The 24665-nt window shown below is 38.8% G+C and overlaps 1 protein-coding gene across 1 annotated transcript in view; it reads right to left on the bottom strand.

The window, feature by feature from the left end:
• Positions 1-24665, bottom strand: part of TTN (titin) — a 241644-nt gene that overhangs the window by 199835 nt on the left and 17144 nt on the right. Inside the window, exons 15-42 of the mRNA XM_082311459.1 lie at positions 24084-24342; positions 23705-23765; positions 23379-23591; positions 22514-22656; positions 21642-21847; positions 21297-21527; positions 20498-20742; positions 19552-19775; positions 19268-19432; positions 18996-19164; positions 16794-18484; positions 16417-16698; positions 15872-16138; positions 15446-15718; positions 15075-15338; positions 14715-14975; positions 13920-14180; positions 13166-13429; positions 12813-13073; positions 12377-12637; positions 11705-11965; positions 11476-11617; positions 11222-11387; positions 10786-11017; positions 9932-10216; positions 9705-9830; positions 7352-7540; positions 2985-3041 (exon numbers count right to left, since the gene is read on the bottom strand). Coding sequence (XP_082167585.1) covers positions 2985-3041; positions 7352-7540; positions 9705-9830; positions 9932-10216; positions 10786-11017; positions 11222-11387; positions 11476-11617; positions 11705-11965; positions 12377-12637; positions 12813-13073; positions 13166-13429; positions 13920-14180; positions 14715-14975; positions 15075-15338; positions 15446-15718; positions 15872-16138; positions 16417-16698; positions 16794-18484; positions 18996-19164; positions 19268-19432; positions 19552-19775; positions 20498-20742; positions 21297-21527; positions 21642-21847; positions 22514-22656; positions 23379-23591; positions 23705-23765; positions 24084-24342 — 7459 coding nt within the window. The remainder of the gene's footprint in view (positions 1-2984; positions 3042-7351; positions 7541-9704; positions 9831-9931; positions 10217-10785; positions 11018-11221; positions 11388-11475; positions 11618-11704; positions 11966-12376; positions 12638-12812; positions 13074-13165; positions 13430-13919; positions 14181-14714; positions 14976-15074; positions 15339-15445; positions 15719-15871; positions 16139-16416; positions 16699-16793; positions 18485-18995; positions 19165-19267; positions 19433-19551; positions 19776-20497; positions 20743-21296; positions 21528-21641; positions 21848-22513; positions 22657-23378; positions 23592-23704; positions 23766-24083; positions 24343-24665) is intronic.

The raw sequence follows: 24665 nt of genomic DNA, 5'->3' as shown, positions 1-24665 counted from the left end.
GCAGAACGTGGTCCATGGCAGGCAGTTCCTCAGTGCCTCCATCCTTGTTATGCAACCTGGGTGCGCTGGGCTGCACTGTCAGCTCAGAGGCAGTCTGCGCTGTTCCAGCCACATTCTTGGCCACACAACAATACAGCCCAGCATCTGCAAAAGAGACCCCTCTGATGTATAAGCGGTACATGCCATTCTTGCCTTCCTCAAACCTCAGCCTCTCGCTAGCAGAGAGGCTCTGGCCATTCAGGGACCAGGCCACAGCTGGTGGGGGCTGCCCAGACACAGCACACTCCAACACCACTGCCTCCCCTTCATGGCAATGAATGTGTGCTGGGGCTTCTGCCACAATTTGGGGTGGCTCATTTCCCACATCAAATGAGAACTTGAACTTGTGCTTTATAGTTGGAGCAGCCTGGTCTGGAGAGGGCCGTGTGGTCTCCCTCATCTCTGTGTCTTGCTCTGGTGTTGGAGTGGGGGCAGTGATTTTGATTTCCACAGGCAGTGACAGCAAATCTGAGTCTGGAACTGCACTTGGCAGTCCCTGCTCTGCCGTGAAGGCCAGGCCAACTTCTTCTTCCTCCTCCTCCACCTTCTCCTCCTTCTTCTCATTCTCCCCTTCTTCTTCCTCCTTTACCTCCTCCTCCTCTTCCTCCTCCTCCTCTTTCTTCCATTCCTCTTCCTCCTCTTTCTTCATGGCTTCATAGGCTGTCGTCCGCGGCCTCACACGGAGTGCAGCTGAGGTACTGACTGTGCCCAGCGGGTTGAAGATCACGCAGGTAACGGTGCCACCATGCTGTGGGAGCAGGGATGGGAAGGTCAGTGTAGAGTGGCACTCTGTGGTGTGAACAGCAGTGCCCCGGATGCGCCCCACGGGCTTGGTGTTGTTGTACCAAGTGACCGTGGGCGGTGGGCGGCCATGGAAGAGGCAGGAAAAGGTGCATCTGTGCCCCTCAGCAGCCTCCTGGGGCTTGACCTCCTGGACAAAAAGGGGTGGGCAAGGCTCCAGGAGCCCACTTGGCATCTGCCATCTCTCCCCTGTGGCCTTGAGCCTGCGGTACCCCTTCACTACTTGCACCGCAAGGGGCTCTGAGCCATCCATCGTGGCAGCCACCTCAGGTAGGCTGGGCTTCCCAGGCAGGCCCCCCTGGGGCATGGACACGAGAGATTCCTGCTTCTTTTTCAGTGCTGCCCTCTTCGCCTCCCGCAGCCGCTGCAGCTTCCAACGGATCTCCTCATCCAGCAGCTCCTCAGCATCTGCCACTGTGCCACTGTGCTCCCTACTGCACGCTAGCCCTGGATGGTGAGGCCCCACCAATGGCAGCCTCTGGAAACGGATGGTTCGTACCATGCCCCGGCCTGCGGAGAGGTCCCCAAGCAACTGCTCAGCCTCCTGCCCCTTGTCAAAGGGCGAGCCAGTGCAGCGGAGCACCACCCGCAGCCGGTCCTCCCGCCGCTGCTGCAACAGGCGCTCCCAGCTCTCCCGCATCCACGCTGCTTTCCCTGCGAAACCCAAGCCCTGCTGCTCCCCACTGCGTGCCACCAGCAGCGAGGCAGTGGACTCAGCTGAGCCCTCACTGTTAATAGCAAATACCCTGTAGCTGCCAGCATCATGTTCCCGCACATCCCGCACCTCCAGGCTGGCACGGTGCATGTGCTCCTCACTCTCAGTGCGGATCACCTTGCGGCAGTCCTGGCGGACTGGCCGGTTGTTGTGAAACCAGGCCATGTGGGGTGCCGGGCATGCCACCAGCTTGCACTGGAAGAGTGCAGGATCCCCCTCCAAGACAGACCTACACTTGAGGCCCTGTGTGAAGGTGGGTTTACGGTTCTGGGTGCAAGCCAGCTCCACCGCTGTCCCAGGTCCCTCGAGGTTCACCTTGCTGTGCTGTTCTGCAAGAGAAGGAGACTGGGTTACAACATGCCACACTCCACCTGCCATCTGATTGAAAAAAATGAAATGGCAATATATTGAAATAAAAAATGGGCATGCAACAGATTTCATCACACACCCAGGAAAAAAAAGTAATTCACTCACCATATTTGTTCGAATAAACGCAACGCCTTGCTCTGTTTTAAAGATTGACACGAAAATCGTTCGTTGTCTGTTCTTTCTTCAGACTGTGGAAATTTCTTCTTGAACAAGCAAAAATGAATTTCAAAATAACACGTTCTTCTTTGTGTATGTTTTTGCTGCCTGGAAAAGCTGTGTATCTTTGGGTGGCAAAGAAGAAAATCTTACCTGACTTGCAGACAGTAGAATAAACGCCCTTTCTGACCCTTCTGTTTGTAGATTAAATGTTCAAACAATTGAGAAAAAATATTTTGAAAGATATTAAAAAAAAAGTAAGTAATTAGCTAACATGAAATGAGAAGGCGTTTATTCGAACTAATACAGCCACTAACTTCACAATGTTATGCACAGGGAAAAAAGCAAGCAACATGAACCACGTATGCTATCTGCAAGCCAGGGTAAGAGATGTATAATGATCAATTAATGTATGTAAAAAAAGTGCAAGGAATCAATGGGAATGTGTAGCTTTCACATATCCTAAACAACAAATGCTTTCTAGTATACTTCATCCATCCATCTAATAGTGTCCATTGAACTGATTAATGTTAGGTTGCTAACTTGTTTAAAAATAATATGATTAAGATTTGTATAACTTCCTTCTGAAGTAAACTATTCCATGCATTCAAAAGGAAATTGAACAAATAAAAGCTTTGTGAACAGCTGCAAAGCATGAAGTAAAAGTTAAGAATATGGCTGCAAAATTATAAATTTGAAGTTTTAAACATATTTTAAAACTTAAATAACCTTATAATGCTGGTAACCCTTTGCATATCAAAACAAACATGCAACATGTTCCAATATGCTGTAAAATGTGTCTTTCTTTCCCCATCAGACACTACATGTAAGCAGATAAAAGCTTTTCACAGTGTTACTAATTACTGGTACTAAGTATTCAGTGTAACATCATTGGTGACTGTACCTTTCACTTCCATTTCAATCTCTTCCTCGAGCTTCTCATGAATAATTTTTTCAGGAGCTAGAATAAAAAGAAAAAAGATTTTTGAGCTATAGTTGCTACATATGCCAATCAACACTTTATATAGTAAAAACGTCCAATCTCTCTTGCAAATGTACAGAAATTCATACATACATACACATAAATGCATGCCAAACAATTCAAACACTAGACAAATTTTGAGAACAGAGTAATCAAATGCTTTCAAACTTGTTTGCAATGTACACTTTTCTATAAGATTTGCTTTCTTTGTTGCGGGGTGGGGGAAAGTTTCTAATGTAACATGCCTTTATCATGCCTTAAATCCCTGAAGAAAACATTCAACAATCCACAGACTAATGAGATGCTTTTCATTCTTTATTATCTCCCAGGGAATGAATGTACTGGAATGCAATGATTCTATGCACAAGGAATTGATACTTGGAAGGAACATGCAGTTGCCAACCTGTCACTCTCAGATGGGTGCTGCACTCGGCTTGTCCTGCAGAATTAACTATTCTGCATTTGTATATACCCTTGTGGTTCTGACCAACTTTCAACAATCTTAAACTGCACCGTGGCCCATCATGTTTTAAGGAACACAATGCAGACTCCTCGACTATTAGCTGATTGCACAGCCAGACCACGCAAGGTGTAGGCACACCCTTCATTATACAGAAGAGTAACACATCATCTCCTTCTTTTACAGTGGTTTCTGAAGGCAGAGTTTCAAGAAACTCTGGTGCTTCGGCATCAGTTTCTGTGATGTCTTCACATGGCACAACATCAGGATAGTAGACTCTGTTTCTTTGCTTCTCAGTTTCGTGTGGTCTTTGGGATGCAGATATAAACAAGCTCGAGGTTTTCTTGGAAGATTGTTGCTTAACTTCAGATGCTTTAAACTGACAACTTTTGGCTGCTTTAAAGATTTTAGTATCTGATTCAAGGGTATTTTTTGTTACTGCTTTGGCTTGTGCTTCTTTTGCTAGGTAAGAATAAAGTTAGGAAAAGCATTAGGTCAGATGTTTTGTGGAATAAAAGATATCCTTACACTTAGGGGGAAAAAACCCAATAATTATTATTGAAGGAATGTTCAGCATATTAGTGCTACAACAACACTATTAAACATGAGTGATTACACATTTAAGAGCTCTATTCCTGCTGGGCTAATTCTAGGTACCAGTTAAGCTTATGAGACTTCCATGGGACCAAGACTTGGTCTGTAATGCCTAATACAAGCACATCTTTACTTTTAATTGAGAGCCTTAAGTTAGAAAGTAGCAGCAGCAGATTATGTAAAGCGCTTTGCACAGCACAAGAGTGGAGAAAAACCCTTCAATATATAAGAGCCAAATCAAGAGGGTCAATGGCTTCCTCATTATTTATCTTGATTGCTGCTCTTGATTCCTTTGAGCTCAGCAGAAATACTATCACCTGTCTGGTGTGGTGATACGACGTATTTGGGTCTTCACTAGTGGTAACACTACTGACATTTTAATACACTGATGTCAGGAAGAAGTAGAAGGAGTCTTAGCAAAAATAAATACTTATATCTCAGGGAGAGTGAAGGGTAGAAGACAATTCATTAGTGCAGTAGCGCAATACTTGCACCCATTAATCCTTTCAAGTACATTGACCTATATTGGCAACCTTGGAATTGGAACCTTGGATTTATTGGAAACAAGTTGGACCCACGGAGTTTGAAATGACCAGGTATCTAGTTCAACATTGCTTATCTGACATACTTATCTTCCTTAAACGCCAGCTTCAGGAATTCTTAAAATGTAAATATTCTTACCATCCTGTTTTGCTTTATGTCTTACTGCATATCATGAAGGATATGAGGAATAAAAAGCCTCAGACATCTGTGACTTGCTGGGAAGAGGCATGAAGTTAAAATATCAACTTCCCAGTACTGCACATGTCACTTATGAATAGAGCTGTAAATGTGGAGGAAAAACCTCAAAGCATTATTACTAGAGCTTTCTCAATTAAATACTGGTAACAAAGGAAATATGAGTAAGCTGTAGGTAGTGATAATGAAGTTGCAAAAGGTAAGTCATAATGTTAAAAGTCAGATAACCACCTTTGACTGTTAGTATTGCAGCAGTTGTTGTCCCTCCGTAATCATTATATACAGTACAACTGTACAGTCCTTGATCTGTCAGCTGGGCATTTAGAATTGTGAGCAGCAGGACACTTCCATTTTGTGAGATCTTCAATTTTTCAGTTGCTTCTATCCTTTCACCTTCGTGGGCCCAAAGAAACCCAGAGAAGAATTCATTTTCTAAGCCACATATGAACTGAGCAGTGTCACCACATTTCACAGTTAGGTCTCTGAGCTGCAAGAGAATCTTTGGAGGGACATCTTTCGTTTCCTGAGCAGTGGCCATAGAGATCCTGGTGCTCTGAGATGTTTGGGAAAGGATTGTTGTGTGCATGGTTTCCATTTCTTCAACTGATGTAGCCTTCATGGTCAAACTTTCTGATACGCTTTCAAAAATCTGTACACCCAATTCCTGTGATGGTTGTTGCACTGATTTAAATTCTTTTTGATAAGTTTTAATGTTCTTCTTTGTGAGAGGAGCAACATGAAGTTCTGATATAGCCTGTGACTGGGCAGACTCTTTTACATCTTTCCCAGAACTTTGCCTATCTAGGGCTTGCACTGTGTAATCAAGTAACAAAAATAACAACAGTATTAGTATCTAAAGAACTTTACTGGGCCATGCTCTGAACAAAATCAAACACCTTGGAGGATGAAAATGAATGATCTTCATTGGAAAACTCAGCATGCCAGATGCACTATGCTCTTGACACAAAGATTATTTCATTCACATATATGAATGACAAGTGATGCCTAAGCTATTCATGCAGTTGATACACAGTTGATGCTTGTCTCTTCTTTCACTGAAGTTGTCTATTTTAGTATTGGAAACTTACTATGGAATTTTTTAAGGAGGTATTTTCTTTTTTTCTTTCCTACAGATAGTGCAAAATACCTCGGTCAATGCTATAACAATCACTTAATTACTTGTTTTAAAAATCTGAATGCCTTCAGTAAAATTATTCTATTCTTTGACCTATATCAAGATACAAATTTGTAAATTTCCAAATGTTACAGCTTAAACAGAAGAAATAAGAGTGGCTGGGTTACAGAGGGTAGGTACGACTAACATTAGCTGGTAAAGAAAAGGTGTGAAACAAGGAAAGAAAGACATTAGCAACAGCATAAAAGTGTGGCATACAACAAATTGAGTCCCTTTGAAGTAAAAATGGGGCTTTACCTTCTGCAGTCACTGTAAGTGTAGCTGTACAAGTTGTTTCTCCAGCACTATTTCTTGCCTTGCAAGAGTATTGGCCAGCATGCTCTAAGAAAGCATCTACTATTATCAGTATAGCTGTGCCTGTAGACTCATCAAAGTGGAAAACTAAGTCTTTTGTTGGCAACATGAGTTGTTGATTATGAAACCACTGGATTTTTGGTTTGGGCATGCCAGAGACTCTAGCTTGAAATCTGACTGATTCCCCGCTGAATACCCTGCAGCTTGAAATAGGCTGGATAAAGGTGGGCCTTTGGCCAATAGACTCCTCCTTAAGTGAAACAGATGAAGAAACATGCCAATGGGACTCTGATGTAACTTCTTCAACCTTTTTAAATCCTGAAAAGAAGCATGCCAACTTTTAATTTCTTACCCTACACTATAATAAATTTTCTCTCTCATTCAAGATTTTTTTGTCTAACTTGCAACTTAACAGCATGAATTATTCTAATTCATCATTAATAAAAACTGTTGCAAAAAGAAAACAAAATATTTATGGTTAAATAATATCAAGGACAATACAGAACTTAAATAGCAAATTCTCTAGACAATATTTCTGCTCTGAAACTTTGGTCAATGTTTCATCAATTCACATGAATGTAAACTATTTCTTTTATCTGCCCAAGAACCTTGTACACACCTCTATTTAACATGTTTTCCAACGGTTTCACAGTAATTTGTTTTATACAAAAACTCTTGCTAGGTTCTCCTCACAGTCAAACCAAAGAATGTGTAGAAAGCACTTCCATTAGAAGTTCTACTATGTTTGGTGCATGACAGATTCTAATACTGGAAAGAATGAAAAGGTGAGGTGCATGGAACATTGAAAAATTGTGAAATATGTTTTCCTGTGCATGATCTATATTTTGGAGACATAAATGTATGCTGTGGACATTGTAAATGGTAGCAATTAATTGAGTTAAAAAGACAACATGACAGACAGCGACTCACATATAATCATCAGTGTATATTAAGATTAGTATTGGAACATGACCTAAATAAGACATCTTCTTTAATTGTACACTGTACCTTCTAACTTCAAGGTAGCAGTGCTTGTCACTTGGCCTACAGAATTACTAGCCACAAAGGTATAGATTCCTTCATCCTCTGGATAAGCTTCAGCAATCTCCAGCTGGTAAGTGTCTTCAAACTGAGTCATTCTAAAAAAACGCGATGGCTTGATCTCTCTCTCTTTGCTGTACCAAGAGACTTTCAGATCTGCTCAAGCAACAGAAATAAGAAAAAAATGTGTAAGTTATGCTATTAGACTCGTAAATAAACACTGTTTTTATACTTATATATGTCAGAAATCTTAACCTCAAGTATGTTTTTTAAGTTTAAATATGCCTTGTATTACTTTGGTAATGTATGATCAGTGGAGAGTGGCCTACTTGTTGCTTTAAGTTTTGATTTCTGCATTGGAAATATTTGTATGGGAAAACTGATTCTGGTGCTGCTGTGTTCCTAGGTAAAAATAATTTTTCCTTTCCCTCTTAACATATAAGTTTAAAAATATTTTACTACTACTAAAATCAGAGAAAGCCTCATTTTAAAAAAGCAATTCTGCTACAATTGCCCCATTAAACAGGTTATAAAATCACTAGGTTGAGCTGAACATGTTAAAGAAATTAAAACGGAATATCCTTTTGCTAAGGACAGTACCTTGTATCTTTTTATTGCAAATATAAATTCTACACCTCATATTTCTCAAGAAAGATCCTGTCTTTGTACCTTTGTAAACTTCCTATATAAAATGCTGTGTTGCTTGACTTGTAAAGATTCTTGTAGACTTTGGAAAGAAGAGGACTGAAGCAGAGTTTAACCTTGCCTCTCCACCTGCCACTATATCACATCATGAATCAAGTGTTTTCACACAAATAGCGTGCTATTACTGTCATCTGAAGAAAGAGACAGTGTTTTCAATAGCCAGTTGCATAGTGTGTACCGTTAAACATGATTTGCAATCATGTATTACCTAATTAATATAAATGGTTTTCACAACACAAGTGAGAGGTATGCAAATCCATTTGGATACAGTATTCGATAAAGGAAATTTTTGATAGGAAAAATGTCTTCCCCAAAACGGTTATCAAGCACTGGAACAGGCTGCCCAGGGAAGTGGTTGAGTCCCCATCCCTGGAGGTATTTAAAAGACATGTAGTTGTGGTGCTTAGGGACATGGTTTAGTGGTGGACTTGGCAGTGTTAGGTTTACAGTTGGACTTGATGATCTTAAAGGTCTTTTTTAACCTAAACAATTCTATGATTCTATGATTTTATGAAAGGTGACCTAGATGAAAGGATCCTTATGCTCTGTGCTGTAAATGCAGCTTCCACTTCACATAGATACAGTTCTTGTAAAAAAAGTTAAACTAACATGCTTTGCACAGAGGGCAGGCTAGTCTTTCTAACATACATTTTCTGAGTTTTAGCACCACTTCTAAAGCAGAATCAGATTTTTTGTAAAGTTTTTTTTTAAAAAAATTGGAGTTTGATTTCAAGTGATGGAAGTGCGACTTACATATATTTGCATATATATGTATATTACCAATTTTGTGTGGATTTTTATACAGTTATCACCCAGGATTATTTTTAAATTTGGAGTTTTACTTATCTTTAAACAATTGTAAATACTTTGGGATTGGAACTGGGTCTTATTCTGCAGTTTACCCTGTGAATATTTTATTACTAGTCATACTCAAGGCCATTTATTGAAGTGAAGAAAGGTAGTTTTATTTGGTTTTGTGTTAACTTGAAAATAATTATTTTAATTGTAGAATGATATTCTATGTAACTAAAACTAGCAAACTTATTCAAGGAAAATCTACACTTAACAAGACAATGAGCAAACACATTTTTATGCTAGGAAAAAAATGCAATTGCAGTTTACTGTTTTGCAGAGTGATACGAGATACTTAGGAATGTTAGGATAAAGGCTGAGGCACAGTTTCAGTCTGTTTGCTCAGTTAATTGGCATGACACTGTGTGTCATCCGAAACGTCATTATGTTCATTTAACATGATAATGCTTTTCCACCATGATACTCTGTGTTTTGAAACTGCATTTTACTCACTTGACACAGTTTTCCAACATCATTTAGCATTTGAAATGCTGAGAAGTTTCCAAAGACAAATTTTTTGAAACAGACCTTCTTTTTAGAAATGCTTAATGACAGTTTATAACTTTCATGCTTAATGCCATCTTTGACATATGACTTGCTTAACTGATAGTTGTCAGTGAGTAGTACTTTGCTCTGTGCTATATCAAATAACTGTACTTCTAGGGGAAGACTGATCCCAGCACATATACTGTTGCATTTTTTCTGAGTTCAGGACGAAAAATTCTGAGAGATGAAAAGATGTACAGTATTTCATTAAACCCACCTGTTCCTGTAACTCTGCACTGAAAACGAGCAGACTGTCCCTCAGATGTAACAGCATCACGTAGTGGTATTATGACAGTAGGTGGATACACTGGCACTTCTAGCTCAGGAGAAACAACTTCTGGGACTAAATGATAAGAAAAAGAAGTCATTTTTAAAGATGAAGAAGATTACACACATGTCGACAATCTTATTTCACAGACATTGTTATGAGCACAGGAAACTCACTTTCCACTGAAAGTGAAGCTGAAGTTGTAGCAACTCCGTAGTCATTTTTTGCTTCACAGGTGTACACTGCTGCATCTTCAGGGAAAGTTTCAATCAGCAAGAGAGTATATTCTTGTGCATCATGAAGAAATTTGCACTTGAAACCTGGCGAAAGCTGTTGATCGTCTTTGTACCAGGAAATTTTGGGCTGGGGTTTGCCTGATACCATAGCACAGAAACGGGCAGGTTTGCCAGACTCCACTGTGGTTGGCTCTAGCTCCTGAATAATCTGGGGTGGCTCTGGAGCTGCAAATTGGGCAGGAGAAGGGAAGGGGGGAAAGGAGGAGAGAGAGAAATCTCAGTATTGATATTTATCAAGTCTTCAAAAATATTAGCAAGGAATTTTTTTTTTTTTAATCTTATTATTCCCAATCTTGCATGCTCATGAAAATCTGCCCTTTTCCTTGATACAGGGGGAATGATCGAGCAGCAAGTGCCTTAACATAATTAGCTGTGTTGGCCTAAGTGTTTTCTGGCAAAACATGTCCAAGAATTCTCAGGCTGATCCCTCTTGGCAAGGCATATTTTTCCATATGAACAAATCAGGTTTATTTGGATTTGAGAATTTCCTGGTCTAAATAAATATAGTGGGGAAAAGAACTGCTATAACATTTTCATCAGCTAGCTAGCTATTTCAGTTGAGCAAGAAATGTCCATGTACATGAGGATTTTGGCAGTGTTCCAGACATAAGATTCTCTTTGGATTTTTATTTTTTTTTTTACTTTCAGAGTTAGAATTCCAGAAAAGCTATACAGAAATCAGAAAAACACAGGGTAATAAATACAGTCAAAGCATTGCTTGTGGGGACACATACCATTCACATAGAGAACAACAGAACTCCTATTCCGTCCTGCAACAAAAGTATATTCTCCAGCATCCGAGTAAGTGGTTTCAAAGATGGTCATTCGATGAACTCTCCTTTCCACCACATAACTGTATCTTTCCTCATATTGGAAGTTGATCTCAATACCATCCTTGTACCACTGTGGTTCAATGTCATCTTCATTGACTTCAAATTCAATTTCAGCTCTTTGTCTCTGAATGACCTTTGAACAAGTAGAATAAATATTAGAAATAGCATTTATTTTTACAGATGGTCTCATGTTCCAGTTTCCTAGAAGAAGGCCCTGACCTTATGATTACAGATTTTTATGTTAGGACTTTTGCTGGTTAGATATTGTTGCTCTTCCTTTGCACTGTTCTTTGAGTGACAAAGTTATGAAATATTTATTCTTCTGTATAGGCCATACCTGAATATCTTTGCGGACGCTTCTGATACGAATGTCACGACCTTCCACTATCAAATTGGCACTGGATGTGTTTCCACCTGCTACTACAGTGTATTGACCAGCATCAGACATTCTTGTGGAAGGAATGATGAGACGATGGACATATTTCTCTCTCTGAATTTTCATCCTAAGGACATCAGAAAATAAAATGAGCAAGTTATTTCCTGGGGGAAAATACATAACAAAAGTCAATATGGTTAGAAGCAATCATTTACCTGTCACCAATCTGGAGTTCTTGTCCATCCTTCATCCACTGGACCTGAATGTCAGGTTCTGAAATTTCACATTCAAAAATAGCCCTCTTCTTCTCCACAACCTTGATGTCTTTAATATGCTTCCTAAATTCAATGTGACGAGCTAGGGCAGAAAAAAAGTAGAATGAGTGCCATGACGCTATTTAAGCCAGTAGAAGTCACTAAATATACAAATCAAGAGGGAAAATACCTTCCACATATAAAGTGGCTGATGAAGCTGCTTTTCCAGCAACAAAAGTGTATTCTGCAGCATCACCAAAATGCACATTCCTTATGGAGAGGGAGTGCGTGAGCTTCCTTGTTCGTATCTGGCATTTGTCAGTCGATTTTATTTCTACCCCATTCTTTAGCCATTTATATGAGATACCTTCATAGTTAACAGTAACTTCAAATGTTATTGTATCTTTCTCTTCAGCATTGATGTCTTTTAGCATGGAAGTAATTAGGATGGCTAAAAGAAAAGAAATAGACATGGTTTGGGTTTGTTTTGTTTTGCAGTTAACTGCATCAGAGATGTTTAAAATTCTTTAAGACAGATTCTGATTTTTGGTACTATTAAAAGGTAGAATCAATACTACAATTAAATTTCCCAAAACTTCTGAATGACATAGGAATCCAAATTCTGTCTCCTATGGTGACTTGACATTTAGGCATGTTGGCCTAAACAGAAGAATTCAGGATCTGACTTTCAAGTTCACAGCTTCTAGACCTCTTTTTAAAATGTAATTGAGGCTGTTTAGGGTTATTTGAACATACTTCTGTAACAATGCTGGTTTTGTCTGAATTGCACCAAGTGCATGTATTAACACAACTCTATTATTGGTAACTGTAAAATATTCTGGTTAATTTTGTTTTTACTTACGTTTTACAGTCAGAGTTGCACTGACTCTGTCATTTCCACAGATAAATGTGTATTCGGCAGAATCTTCACTGCTTGTGTTCATGATATTGAGCTGATGGAGTTTCCCTTGGACCACTATTTTGAACTTTTCACTCATTTCAATCTCCACACCATTTTTCAACCAGACAGCAGGCACATTGAAATGAGAAACTTCACATTGAAAAGAGGCAGTTTTGGTCTCAGGAATCTCAATATTTTTCATGGTCTTTGTGATGTGTATGGCTAAGAGGGGGGGGGGGAAAGACAAAAGAAAAGAAAGGATTTTTTAAAAGTCAGTATGTGTGGAAGACTGCAAAAACCCAAGGGTAACAGGCTATGAAGTGTCAGGTCAAGTTTTTCAACGTAAGTTGGTATAGCAATTCATATAATTACTTGCTTACCAACTTACAATACTTACTTTCCACAAACAGTTTTGCTTTACACTCAATTTGCCCAACAAGAGCTGTGTATTCCCCAGCATCAGCAGGAGATATGTTATGCAGCATAAGCTTGTGAACTTTCCTTTGAGAGATCATCTTGTATTTATCACTTTGTTTAAGCTCAACATTTTTGTGGAACCATCGGACTGGTACGGTATCATGGGATACACTCAGTTCAAAGGAGGCAACAGCATTTTCCAAAGCAGTCACATCCTTTGGCTTTTTGATGATCTTGACAGCTTGAGGAAAAAAGTTAGCAAGATTCAGCAGCGTGTTTGATTTGAATTTCAAACTACACATTAAAGCAAATATTCAAACCAGTTTGACTTACTTTCCACATGAAGCCTGGCATTTGCTCCTATCTTTCCAAGCTTAAAGCTATAAACAGACTCGTCAGTGACAACACAGTGTTTGATTTTCAGTGTGTGAACAGTTCCTTTCACTGAAATTTCATATTTGTCATTTGATTCAAGTTCAACACCATTTTTAATCCACAGAGCTCCTTTCACATCAGGGTGGGTCAGTTCTACGCTGAAAACTGCCTCCTGTGTTTCTGTCACAGTCAAGTTCTTTAGTGTCTTCTTTATCTTAACAGCTAGGAAAAAAAAAAAGAAACAAAAAACTTGACAAAACAGACCAAAATTAGAAATTATAGTAAATACAATAATCTTAATAAAACTGAATCATGGTGCTTCGTTTTAAAATCTAGTATGTATATATCTATTTATACAGTTTCCACTGAAGTAGTGTGCTTGGAACACAAAAAGGAACATTTACTTGTAACATCCATGAGAAACAGGTTCTTTTTATTTGATATGTTTACTACACAACTATCAAAGAGTGAATTTCTACCTGTTAGCCAGTACCTTGAATAAAAAGTGTTTTTATTAAACTACCATGCTAAATTCCAAATATGGAGACTCCAAAATACAGTAAGTTTGCTACCTCAGAAAGTGTATCGTAATATAAAAATATTTTCAAAAAATGAAGCAAAATATACTTGTATCTTAGGGCCTGATCCAAGACACAGTGAGTGATGCTGGACTGAGTCTTAAAGACATCAGTTAGTTATAAAAAATACTGACCTTCAACCTTCAGTTTGGCAGATGTCTTTGAGCTTGCTATTTCATAGCTATATTCACCCATATCATCCAGTTTCGTGGCAGGAATATTGAGCCTTCTCTTTACACCATCAGATTCAGCACGGTACTGATCTGTCATAGGTAATGGTTTACCATTTTTTAGCCACTGGCCATCTGATTCAGGATTTGCCACCTCACATTCAAAAACAGCTGTCTGGGACTCAGCCACAGTCAGGTCAGTGAGAGGCTTTGAAATGGCACCACCTGTTGGGAAGCAGAGCACATGTTTTTGTTGTGTTGCTGTTCAACCTTCCCCCATACGGAAATGCAACCAGGTGAGTTCATCCTGGAATTCTTTGCCGTAATTTGCAGCATGCCCATAGACATTCTGAGTTTTGTGAAAAATCAAGAATAGAGTGTGACCTGAACATCACAAAAATATGTTTCTTACTTCTATCCTAGTTATTCTCATTTATTATTTTTGTTATCAGCACAGGTATACTGAACATTCAAGACAAAAAACTTCTTTTTTACATTAATTACATCAAAAGCATACTACAGCATTCCATACTATGGCTCTGATTGGCAAAACGTATAAACACTTACTTAAAAGCTTTGTTGAATTCAAATTATACCAATTACAAAAGATAAGGGGAAGAGCAAGGAGAACATAGGAAAAAAAGATAAAGACAAAATAGTACAGAAACAGCACAATTGCTACAATTACAAAATACAGCACACCAAGCATTGTTTTTAAATCACAGTGAAATAAAAATCTTGGACTTTAACTCTACTAACCTGCTACTATAAGCTTTCCAGACGTTTTCTTCTCTCCAGCATAAAATACATATTCTCCTTCATCATCTTTCATCATCTTCACCACTGTCAATTTATATATTTTGCCACGTGCTTCAATTTTATATTTAGGACCAGCCTTGATCTCTTGGCCTTTGAAATGCCAAATTACATCAATCCCTGAATGGGAGAGCTCAACCTCAAAGGATACATTCTGTGTTTCAGTGCAGGTGATGTCATGAAGCCCTCTAATAATTTGAATTTCTATGAAAAAAATACATTACAAATATATTAATTGCTTCCACAGTTTTGTATTTAAATAAATAATTTCACAAAGAACTGTGCATCTTAAAGGAAACCTACTTTCAACTGTGACATTGCAACTTGTTTCAACTTTGCCAACCATTAGCTTATAATGTCCTTCATCTGATGCATGAGTTCTGGTAAGCACTAGCCTCTGTTTAGTGCCTTTACATACAGCTTGTACACGTTCATCAGGCTTTATTTGATGATCATTTAGGTACCATTTGGAGGAAGACACATCAGGTGCTGAAACTTTGCATTCAAGGATAGCTTTTGTTCCTTCAACTACGTGAACATCTTTTAGAGGTACCACTATTTCCACACCTGTCAAGTTACAAAAATATTCATCATGAAAAAATTATGCCTTTAAGAAATAATCCCAAAGGACCCAAAAAATCAATCAGACCTTCAAAATCGTGATAATGACTTACTGTACACTGTGATCCGTCCAGTGGTTGACAGTCCAAGACCAGGAACACTAAAAGAATAAGTTCCACTGTCTTCCTTGGTTGCATCTTCTATCAGCAGCATGTGTGACTGTTTATCCAACACAATGTGAATACGATCACTTGATTGAATTTCATGACCATCCTTCATCCAGACACCTTCCACATTTTCTAGGGAGACTTTAACTTCAAGTTGTACAATATCTCCCTCACAGACTTTCTGATCATCAAGTCCTTGAAGAATAACCATGGGACGAGCTGTGGAATGAAATGAAGTTAATTAATCCTCATAATAGAGAAGCAGAATATTGAATATTAAGACACTATGGGATATAGTGATATAGCTATAATATATGCTATAATATAGAAAATCTATAATATAGAGACAATATAAGTATTAGACGTGCTTACGCTTCATCTTCAGTTTGCAGTGAGTCCTTTTCCCGTCAACAACAAAGCTATACTCTCCTTGATCATCTTTATTAACATCTTTAATAGTGAGGATTTGGCGACCACGGCGGGATGCAATCACGTATTTATGATTAGAAGTGAGTTCAACATCGCCATGATACCATTTCCCCTCTACATCTTCTGGGGAAACCTCACATTCAAGTTCACCTGAGAAGGATTCTGGTACTTCAACATCCTCAAGTTCTTTAATAAACTCAACCACAGCACCTACAGGCAAAAATAATTACATGCATGAATAAGCTTGATTAGATATCCCTGATGAGAACATTTCTTATTAAATGAGCTTAAGGAAATTAATATATATATATATACACGGTGTAACCATTTTACATAAATTATCTCCAAGCTTTCATATTGGATTCCGAAAGTATGAAAATAGCTTGAACATTTCTTAGTGTTAGACATCAGTTTAAATTGTTTTATTTCTTCCTGAAGCTGATTTCACTTTAACAGTACTGCATGATACTGAGCTGTGTGCTTCTTACCTTCAACAGTAAGCTTTGCAGTAGTTTTTATGGATTCATCCTCTACCAGTGCACAGCTGTAGTCATCAGCATCAGACATTTCAATTGCTAGTACAGAAAGAAAATGAGCCTTTCTGTCTGAGTGCATCCTGTATTTGTCTCCAGAATGAATCTCAATTCCATCCTTAAACCATTTCACTTTGACAAAGGGTTCTGATGTCTCACATTCAAACGTTGCCATGGAGTCTCTCTCTTTAGCAACAATATCTTGTAACTTCTGGGTGAAGCTGATTAACTGCTTGGCTGCAAAACAATATGCAATGCATCAACAGTCCACTGGCCATATAGACTTAACACACTGATAACCAGTAGGATAAAAGTAAAAGATTTTAAATTACCTTGTACTAACAGGAAAGCATGGCTAGAAGTTTCACCAGCTATATTGACTGCTTTCACCATGATGCTGGCAGAATCATCAGAAGTCACATCTCTGATGACTAATTCGCAGACATTATCTTCAGGCCAGTACCAATACACACGATCAGTCCTTTCAATCTGCACACCATTTTTGAACCACTGGCACTCAGGGTCTGGTTTTCCCACCACTCTCACACGGAAGTGCGCATCTGCCCCCTGGGCTACAGTCTGGCTTTGAATTCGTTCAAATATCTTGGGAGCCTCCATGCTTGGACTAAGCTCAACCTTCTCTGGTTTGAATGTTGGAATGGTGATTTTGCCTTCAGGAGGAAGTGCTTTCTTCTCTTCCTCTGGGATCTCTTTGGTCCAGTGAAGAAGTTCTTCTTTTGTCTTTTTTAACATTTCTTCATATGATTCATCTTTTTTGCGAGACTTAAGTTCCACAGCAGTGATGGCTTCATAATAGCCCTCTTCTGTCCTACGCTTGAATTTACTACGCAGCTCTTCAGATTCCTCTGAAAGCTTCTCATGAGTGATTCTTTCAGTCCTTTTTAGTTTCACCACTTCTTTGGTTGTTGCTTCTGCAGGTTTGTCTACCTTCTGTACCTCAAAGAGAAGTTTTCCAGGCTCTGTCATTACAGGCTCATGTTTGGGTTCAGGAGCACGACGAAGAACAGATCTGAAGTCTTCCCTCTGCTGGATCTCAAGTCTCACCTTATGTTCAAGAAAGCCTTCTGGATTCTCTGCAGTGACTTTCACCTCTCCTGTGTCATATGATTTGCAGTCCACAATATCTAGGTAGTAGATTCCATCGTAACGGAGTCTAAACCTTTTGCTCTTACGGATGAGCTGTCCATTGAGGTACCAGTTGACCTTGGGCAAAGGATAGCCAGTCACACGGCAGCGGAATCGCGCCGTTTCACCTTCCAGGACTCTTGCGGGTTCAGGAACCAAAACAATTTCTGGTTTTTGTTTTTCCTTTTGGTCCACTGCAACTGCAGGAAGAGCACCCTCATGGGCCATTCTCTCTAACTCTTCAATTCGCTGCAATCCCCTTCTGCCTTCTGGCAACTGGGATTCTTCCACAAGGCTTTTCTCATCCTTCACAATCAAAGTAGCAGATGTATGGTCTGTACCATATTTGTTAGTTGCCCTGCAAGTGATCACTCCACTATCTCTGGAATAGGCTACTCCATAGTCCAGGCTACAGTACCCAAACTCATTGATCATGCGCAGTCTGTTAGCTGCTTCCAAGGGTTTGCCATCATGCAACCACTCCACCACCATGGTTGGGTCACCAATTGGTGTAAGCCTGCATTCAAAGTGTGCTGGTCCAAATTGCTTGAGCCTTAAAGATGTGAGTTTCTTCTTAAAAAATGGTTTCTGTTGCTTTTCTTTGTCATAGAGATCTCCTTCCTCCCATTGCTCTTGACCATAACGCAAATGGAGAGGCTCTAACTCCGGTGCTGCAATCTCCTTGGCTTTGTAAGTTCCTTTTGGAATGATTAATCTCCTTTCTGGTTCAGGTTCTGCATGTTCAACTTCAACATTTACTTTGCACCGAGTAGTGTCCCGCCCAGCTTTATTGATAGCAGTAGCAGTATACCATGCAGCATCTTGCCTGGCAGTAGATTCAATTTTAAGGGCAGCTGCCCCTTTGGTTCCCTCAATCCTGAAATATTAAAACAATTTCTTTAAACTTTTTTGGACTTTGTCATTCATTCATTTTTGCCCTCCAAACAGGTGAAAACCTCCAAAGGCAAATCTCTGGAGGAATTAGACATGTTGTTTTTGTTTATTCATGTTTATGAGTGCAGTGCCTAAGAATCAAACAGATAAGGATAATAAAAACCAGTCTTGAATTCAATGGCAGTTTTGCCTGCAGAGACCTCAAAATCAGACAGATAAAGGTTCCCTAAATCTCTGTTGTAGAACATGGGCTTTGCAGCATACAGAATAAACAAGCACACAAGCTGGAGAAAATGGAGTGAGTCCTACAAGATATTTTGTATCTCTTAGCCTTTCTGCAATGCAAAAGCTGTTAGTAGCTTCAGTAGCCATTGGACTAAGCTCTTAGTGAATCCTGTCTATGGAAGCAAAGGTATTCAGCACACTGTAGGAGGCACTTTGCAAGATGGTGATTATTAACTCCTTTACTATTTAAATAAAATAAAAATGCTTACTTTATTTTGGGGTATTTATGAGGTACAATGATGTCACTGTTCTTCAGCCATACAATGTCAGGATTAGGGTTACCAGTAGCTTTCACTGCCATCTCCAGTCTAGAGCCCTCCTTTACGCTAACATTCTTCAGCCTTTCCACAAAGTGTGGTCTGACTAGGTCTTCCTTAGCTGAAAGAGCAAGGGTAAGTTATCACAAGAGGAAATGACATAACCATGGTTTTTAATAAGAAACACTCCTCAGCCTCCTAAAAATAGCATGCACAGTAGATACCTTCCACAGTCAGTGTCATTGAGACTGAAGCTTTGCCTGCCCTATTCTGAGCAATTACAGCCCATTCTCCAGAGTCATCAGGCATAGCAGGAACAATGATCAATGACTGGGTGCCATCTTCTTTAATCACTATTTTATGGGTGTAGTCATTAACCACTTGTTGACCTGCAAATACACATGAAAAAAAAAAAAAGTTGGACTCCAAACAGTGTCTCAACAAGATGTAAAATGCATATAAGATTGTCTTTTAAGATTCTTTGTTGATGAAAATGAGGCTGCTGTACCATTATGGAACCAGTAAGTCTCTGGCATAGGTCTGCCAACAACTTTTAAGTCAAATCTTGCTGTCTGCCCCTGTGAACATTTAAATGATGTAGGTTTCAGCACAAAAACTGGCTTATATAGTCTCTCTAGTTGTCCTTCATCAGTTTCTTCTAATCTGCGGGCAGGAGAACGAGAAGGAGAACTGCGGGCAGGAGACCGGCTTGGAGACCGTGGAGAAATAGACCTGGAAGGAAAAGACAAGACAGATGTGTATGACAACATCATATAGCAGTGGGCTGACATGATAAACAGAGTTCAACTTTTGCCTTTAGCATAATTTATTTTAAAGAGCTTAACCAATTTATTTATGTGAGAAGTTGTGACAAAATTAATTTTTATTTGTAGTCAGTTTTCTTTAGGTTTTTGACAGCTATTTGTATAGCTGAATAGTATTAGGATACATCACAGCCAGGGAAATTTTTGGGTTTGGATACTGTACAGATATGGGTGTAATCCTGTGTACGTTTGTGCATGGGTGTGTATATATATGGAGACAGAACACAGTACATGGCAACACTGTTTTTTTTCTGTCATAGAAATACAGCTATCTGAAAGGCGGGAAGAGTTGCACACAGTTCTAAAACTCCAAGTAGAGAAGAATTTTTTTCCCAAAACATGAATACCTTAAGAAATAAATATGGTTGCCGAGGTTGTAAATCTGATACTGTGGCTGGATATGCATGTGAATGATGGTACTCTGGGAACTGCATTGTTCATTAAGAAGGAAAATCAGACAAAGAATTGGCACATAAATCAATATAAGCCATGAAAACAGCATTTAGAACTTCTCTAGAGGTATGCAAACTCCAATAACTTAAGCTGTTTAGCTGCTGTGTAATGAGTGTTTGGACTGTCTATCACAGCAGACTGAAGTCCCATTAAATTTATATATTACTGTGTACCTACCTATATCTTCGCATAACTTCTGGTCCTGGCATATAACCTGGAGTTGCTGTGGGTGCAACTGGCTCAACGTAGAGTTTTGCTGAGCAAATGGCATTTCCTTTCATATTAGTCGCAAAGACAGTATAAATTCCTTCATCTTCAGGTAAAACAACAGGCAAACGCAGACTGGCACTGCCATCTTGCAGAACTTCCATGTGGTAGCGCTCTCCATGCCTTATGCGCTTACCATCTTTGTACCATGCAACCTGCATGGAAAGAAACAGTGGAATGCTATGTGAGCTCTCCTAAAGACAAAGATCCAGTAATGATCCATGCATACAACATATTACAACTTCCTATTTTTCAGCTGATCCATCATCACAGCCTATGTCTGTTTTAACATTAACATTTTTACTTGAAATAAGTAAGACTAAAGTAACATGCTTTCACAGTAGCCTGAAACACAAGTTTTGGAGCTAGAAACTGATATAAAGCCCATTTTGATGAAGAGCAAAGTGACCTAGACCGGACTTGCTACTATGTTTCCCACTTGTGTGGGCTAACTCGGAGATAATCAGAAGCAAGACCAACTTAACTGGTAAATCTAACCTACCTCCGAACTGGCTAACCAACCTAACAATATTCTATTAAAGGACAAAAGGAAAATTCAGCTTGATATCAAAACAAAAGACTGGTTTTCCTTTGAGATTTGCTGTTTTCTATGCAGAATGTAGAATGTCTGACAATGAGATGTTAAAGGATTTTTCAAGAGCACCAGATGTTTTTTTAAATAGATTAATGTCATACAGGTTTGGGGTACCTTTGGTAATGGATATCCAGTCATCTTGCAATGGAAGGTAACTCCTGTCCCTTCAAAGGTTCTGTAATTCTTTAATCTTAGATCAAATCCTGCTTCTATAGCTTCAGATTCAGAAATATCAACCATCATCTCCTCTCCATCTTCTTCAAGAAGTTCATCTAAGGTGGTCTTAATAATTCTCAGTTCAATTTCCTTGATAAGTCTTTCTTCAAAAGAAGAAATATGGAATTCCTATACAGAAAAGCAAGATCATTAGTTCTGTGTGTCAGATAATGACCTTGTAAAGAAGTGATTTGTACTGGTGAAATGTCAGTATACAAAATGAGGATGGAGTGGCAGACATACCTCATCTTCTACAAAAGTTCTGACCATCACTGTATCTTTCGCCATTTTCTTCCTAATTAGGGCTTGCTCTTTTTCATATTCTTTTTCAAAGTCACCATATGAAATAGCTGGGGCTACCTCAGCCACTTTAGGTTCCTGTACATATGCAGTCACCTGAGTTTGGTACATCATTTCTTGTTGTGATTTTATGTAGGCTTCATAATCAGCTAAGAATTAAGAACACATTAATTTTGATAAGTTTTTGTGGTTTTCACTGCATTGAATAGAGTCAAGTACAAACTTATTTTACTGGTTTTGGTGATTCAAGCAGAGTTTCTATCTGTTTAACCAATAAAATAGAAACAGCAATAAAATGCAAAGACTGATGCCCTCAGATGAGCTTTATAAACAGGTAAAAGTTTTACTGTGCTACTTAGGTGTTCTAGTTCTCAAAGTGGAAGCACCTGTAGAGATAGATACTATTTTACAATTTCTTCACTGTGGCTCTGTCTCCTGCAAATTTTCATGCATTTTTACAAGAACAATTTAAAAAAAAAAAACTTAGCTTCTTTCCCTGTAAGAGAACAAACTATTACTCGATTAACCTCCTTTCCCCACATCGCTCTCTGAATGTCTTATGTTATGTAGACTGTTGTGGATGTCAACAGAAGGAGGTTCCTATAGCTACACATTCTAGCAAAGAATATAAGTCCTTCAAGAACCTGCTGTCAAATACTCTGTCTTGCAGAAACAGAGCCACCAGATCTCCCGTTATGCTTCTTAAATTGACCAAACTAAGCTGCAAAGAATTTGCAGCCCAATTTAAAATATTTTTCCCATTTTAAAGTTAATTTTAAGAAATATTTTTCGTATTTCTTTAATCTACAGTGTACCTTCTTCTAGTAAGGAGACCGTTGCAGAAGCTTCTCCATGTTTATTACGAACAACAATAGTGTATTCTCCGGCATCGTCGGCAAAAGTCATGGAAATTTCAAGTTTGCATTCCCCAGTTTCTCTTTTGTAACTCACTTTGTATCTATAGAAAACATAAAAGTACAAGCTCTCTATAATTCTGATGAACAGACTTCTTAGTGAATTTGCTTTTAGTGATACAATTAATGAGAATCACTCCTAATTTGTACAAGACAAAAAAATAGAAACTTTTGCAGGCAGTTCTCACTCAATGAATCCGCAGAACAGCATAGGAAAAGTAACCATGCTGAAAGTAGAGTACAGGTCTACTTTGTTTCTGTTGTCACTAAAATAACTGGGATGCAAACATGAGTGCTGAAACATCAGAGATCTAGTTATCAGACACAGTAAAAAGGTACATGCTGTGTGCATATAGTTTGTCCTAATATGGGTCATTATAGCATGATATATTTCAAGAATACTACAATTTTTTTTTCTCTGCTAGAAAATATGTGGCTTTCTATAGACAACATTTGCATAGACAGAATGCAAACATTGCACAAACAGGATAAAACAAATGCAAAACTTCTTGATTTGTTTTTAAGGATATGTAGCATTTCTCATTTTATGGTCTTTTGAGTATTTATATTTTAAAACTTAGCAGCCTTCTAAAGTCTCACATTAAGTCATGATCCTATGATTTTTCCATTTGAAAAATAAAATTTCACAGAAATCAGTGATGTTATTTGGCTCAGCATCAGTAAGGGAATCAAAATTATGGTACTGTTAGTTAAATATTCTTAACAATAATGTTTAAATAGTTTTTGTGCATTGTATTCAAAGTACCTGTAGCCAGTCGTTAGAGGAACTCCACCTTTTTTCCAGTAGACATGTGGCTTTGGGTTGCCCCCTACTTGGCATTCAAAAATAATGCTCCCACCTTCAATTAATTTATGTACTATGGGTTTTCTTATGAAGAAAGGAGGTATGGGTTCTCCCGATACTTCCTCTGCTGCAGCAGAGACATCTTCCATTACAATGTCCTTTGTCTCCACGTAGCTGAAATAAGATTTCAGTGCAGGTAAGTGAGCTGATGTCTGAAGCTCTCATAAACAGAGTGCAAGAAACTAATGACCACAGTAGGAGCAGTCTGTTTAGGAAAGTAACTTTACCGTTTCTCTTCTGTAACAGCCTTCTCAGAAATGGTTTCTCGAGTCTCAATTTCTTCTGAAACTGCAAGTCAAGTACGACATAGTTGATTTTAAAATACTTTAATAGTGCCTAAGCAGTGAGTTTAGTTGACACAAAGAGAGAGAAGGTTAAGTAGTTAGTTGGCTCAGAGGGCCATGTACTTCCACTGAGGAAGCAGGTTTAGAGTCTCGAACAGCCTGTAATAGGTCTTTTCCTCATATTCTTACAGCCCTGTTACCTAACAGCCCTGGGATAAAATTCAAGGCGTATGTTCTACTTGGGAGCTGACAAAATGTCTAAGTTACAAGTAATATGCAGTTAACAATATTATAATCTTTTTACAGTGATAAATATACTTGCCTTTCACGTATAGGTGGCAAGATGTGCTGACACTGCCAGCCTTATTGGTAGCAGTGCAGGTAAATCTTCCACTGTCTTCTGCAAAGGCTTCACGAATCACAAGGCGAGCAAGCCCTGCTTTGAAAGTGATCTGGAAGTCCATTGAGCTCTCAATTTTGTAGTCTTCCCTGTACCATGTCACAGTAGGCTGAGGATGACCAGAGATATGGCACTCCAGAGTGACAGACTCACCTTCAGTCACAGTCTTATTTTTGAGGCCCTGTATGACAAAAAATAAGTATCACAGTCAGTATATATTTTCATTTAAATATCTAAAACCTATTTGAATGGAAAATTTAATGTCTACTTCAAAACAGTGTTCTGTTCAGCAGTGTATCCAGGAAAAAAAGAGGCATTTTCCAAAGGGAGTTATTTGAAACTGGATTTGGGATCTCTGAACATTACTGCTATTAACAAGAAAATGAAAAGGTAGTTGATGTTTATGCAGATAATGGTGAGAAATTGTTTCACTGCAGCAAAGGTCAACCTACTATGTAACATAATTGTGAAGAATCACCCCCATATATTCAGAATAGTTTGTAT

This window comes from Platalea leucorodia (genome assembly GCF_965183815.1).
Source record: "Platalea leucorodia genome assembly, chromosome: 5".
In the NCBI taxonomy this organism is placed as follows: Eukaryota; Metazoa; Chordata; class Aves; order Pelecaniformes; family Threskiornithidae; genus Platalea; species Platalea leucorodia.
This window is presented reverse-complemented; position numbering and strand designations above follow the sequence as displayed.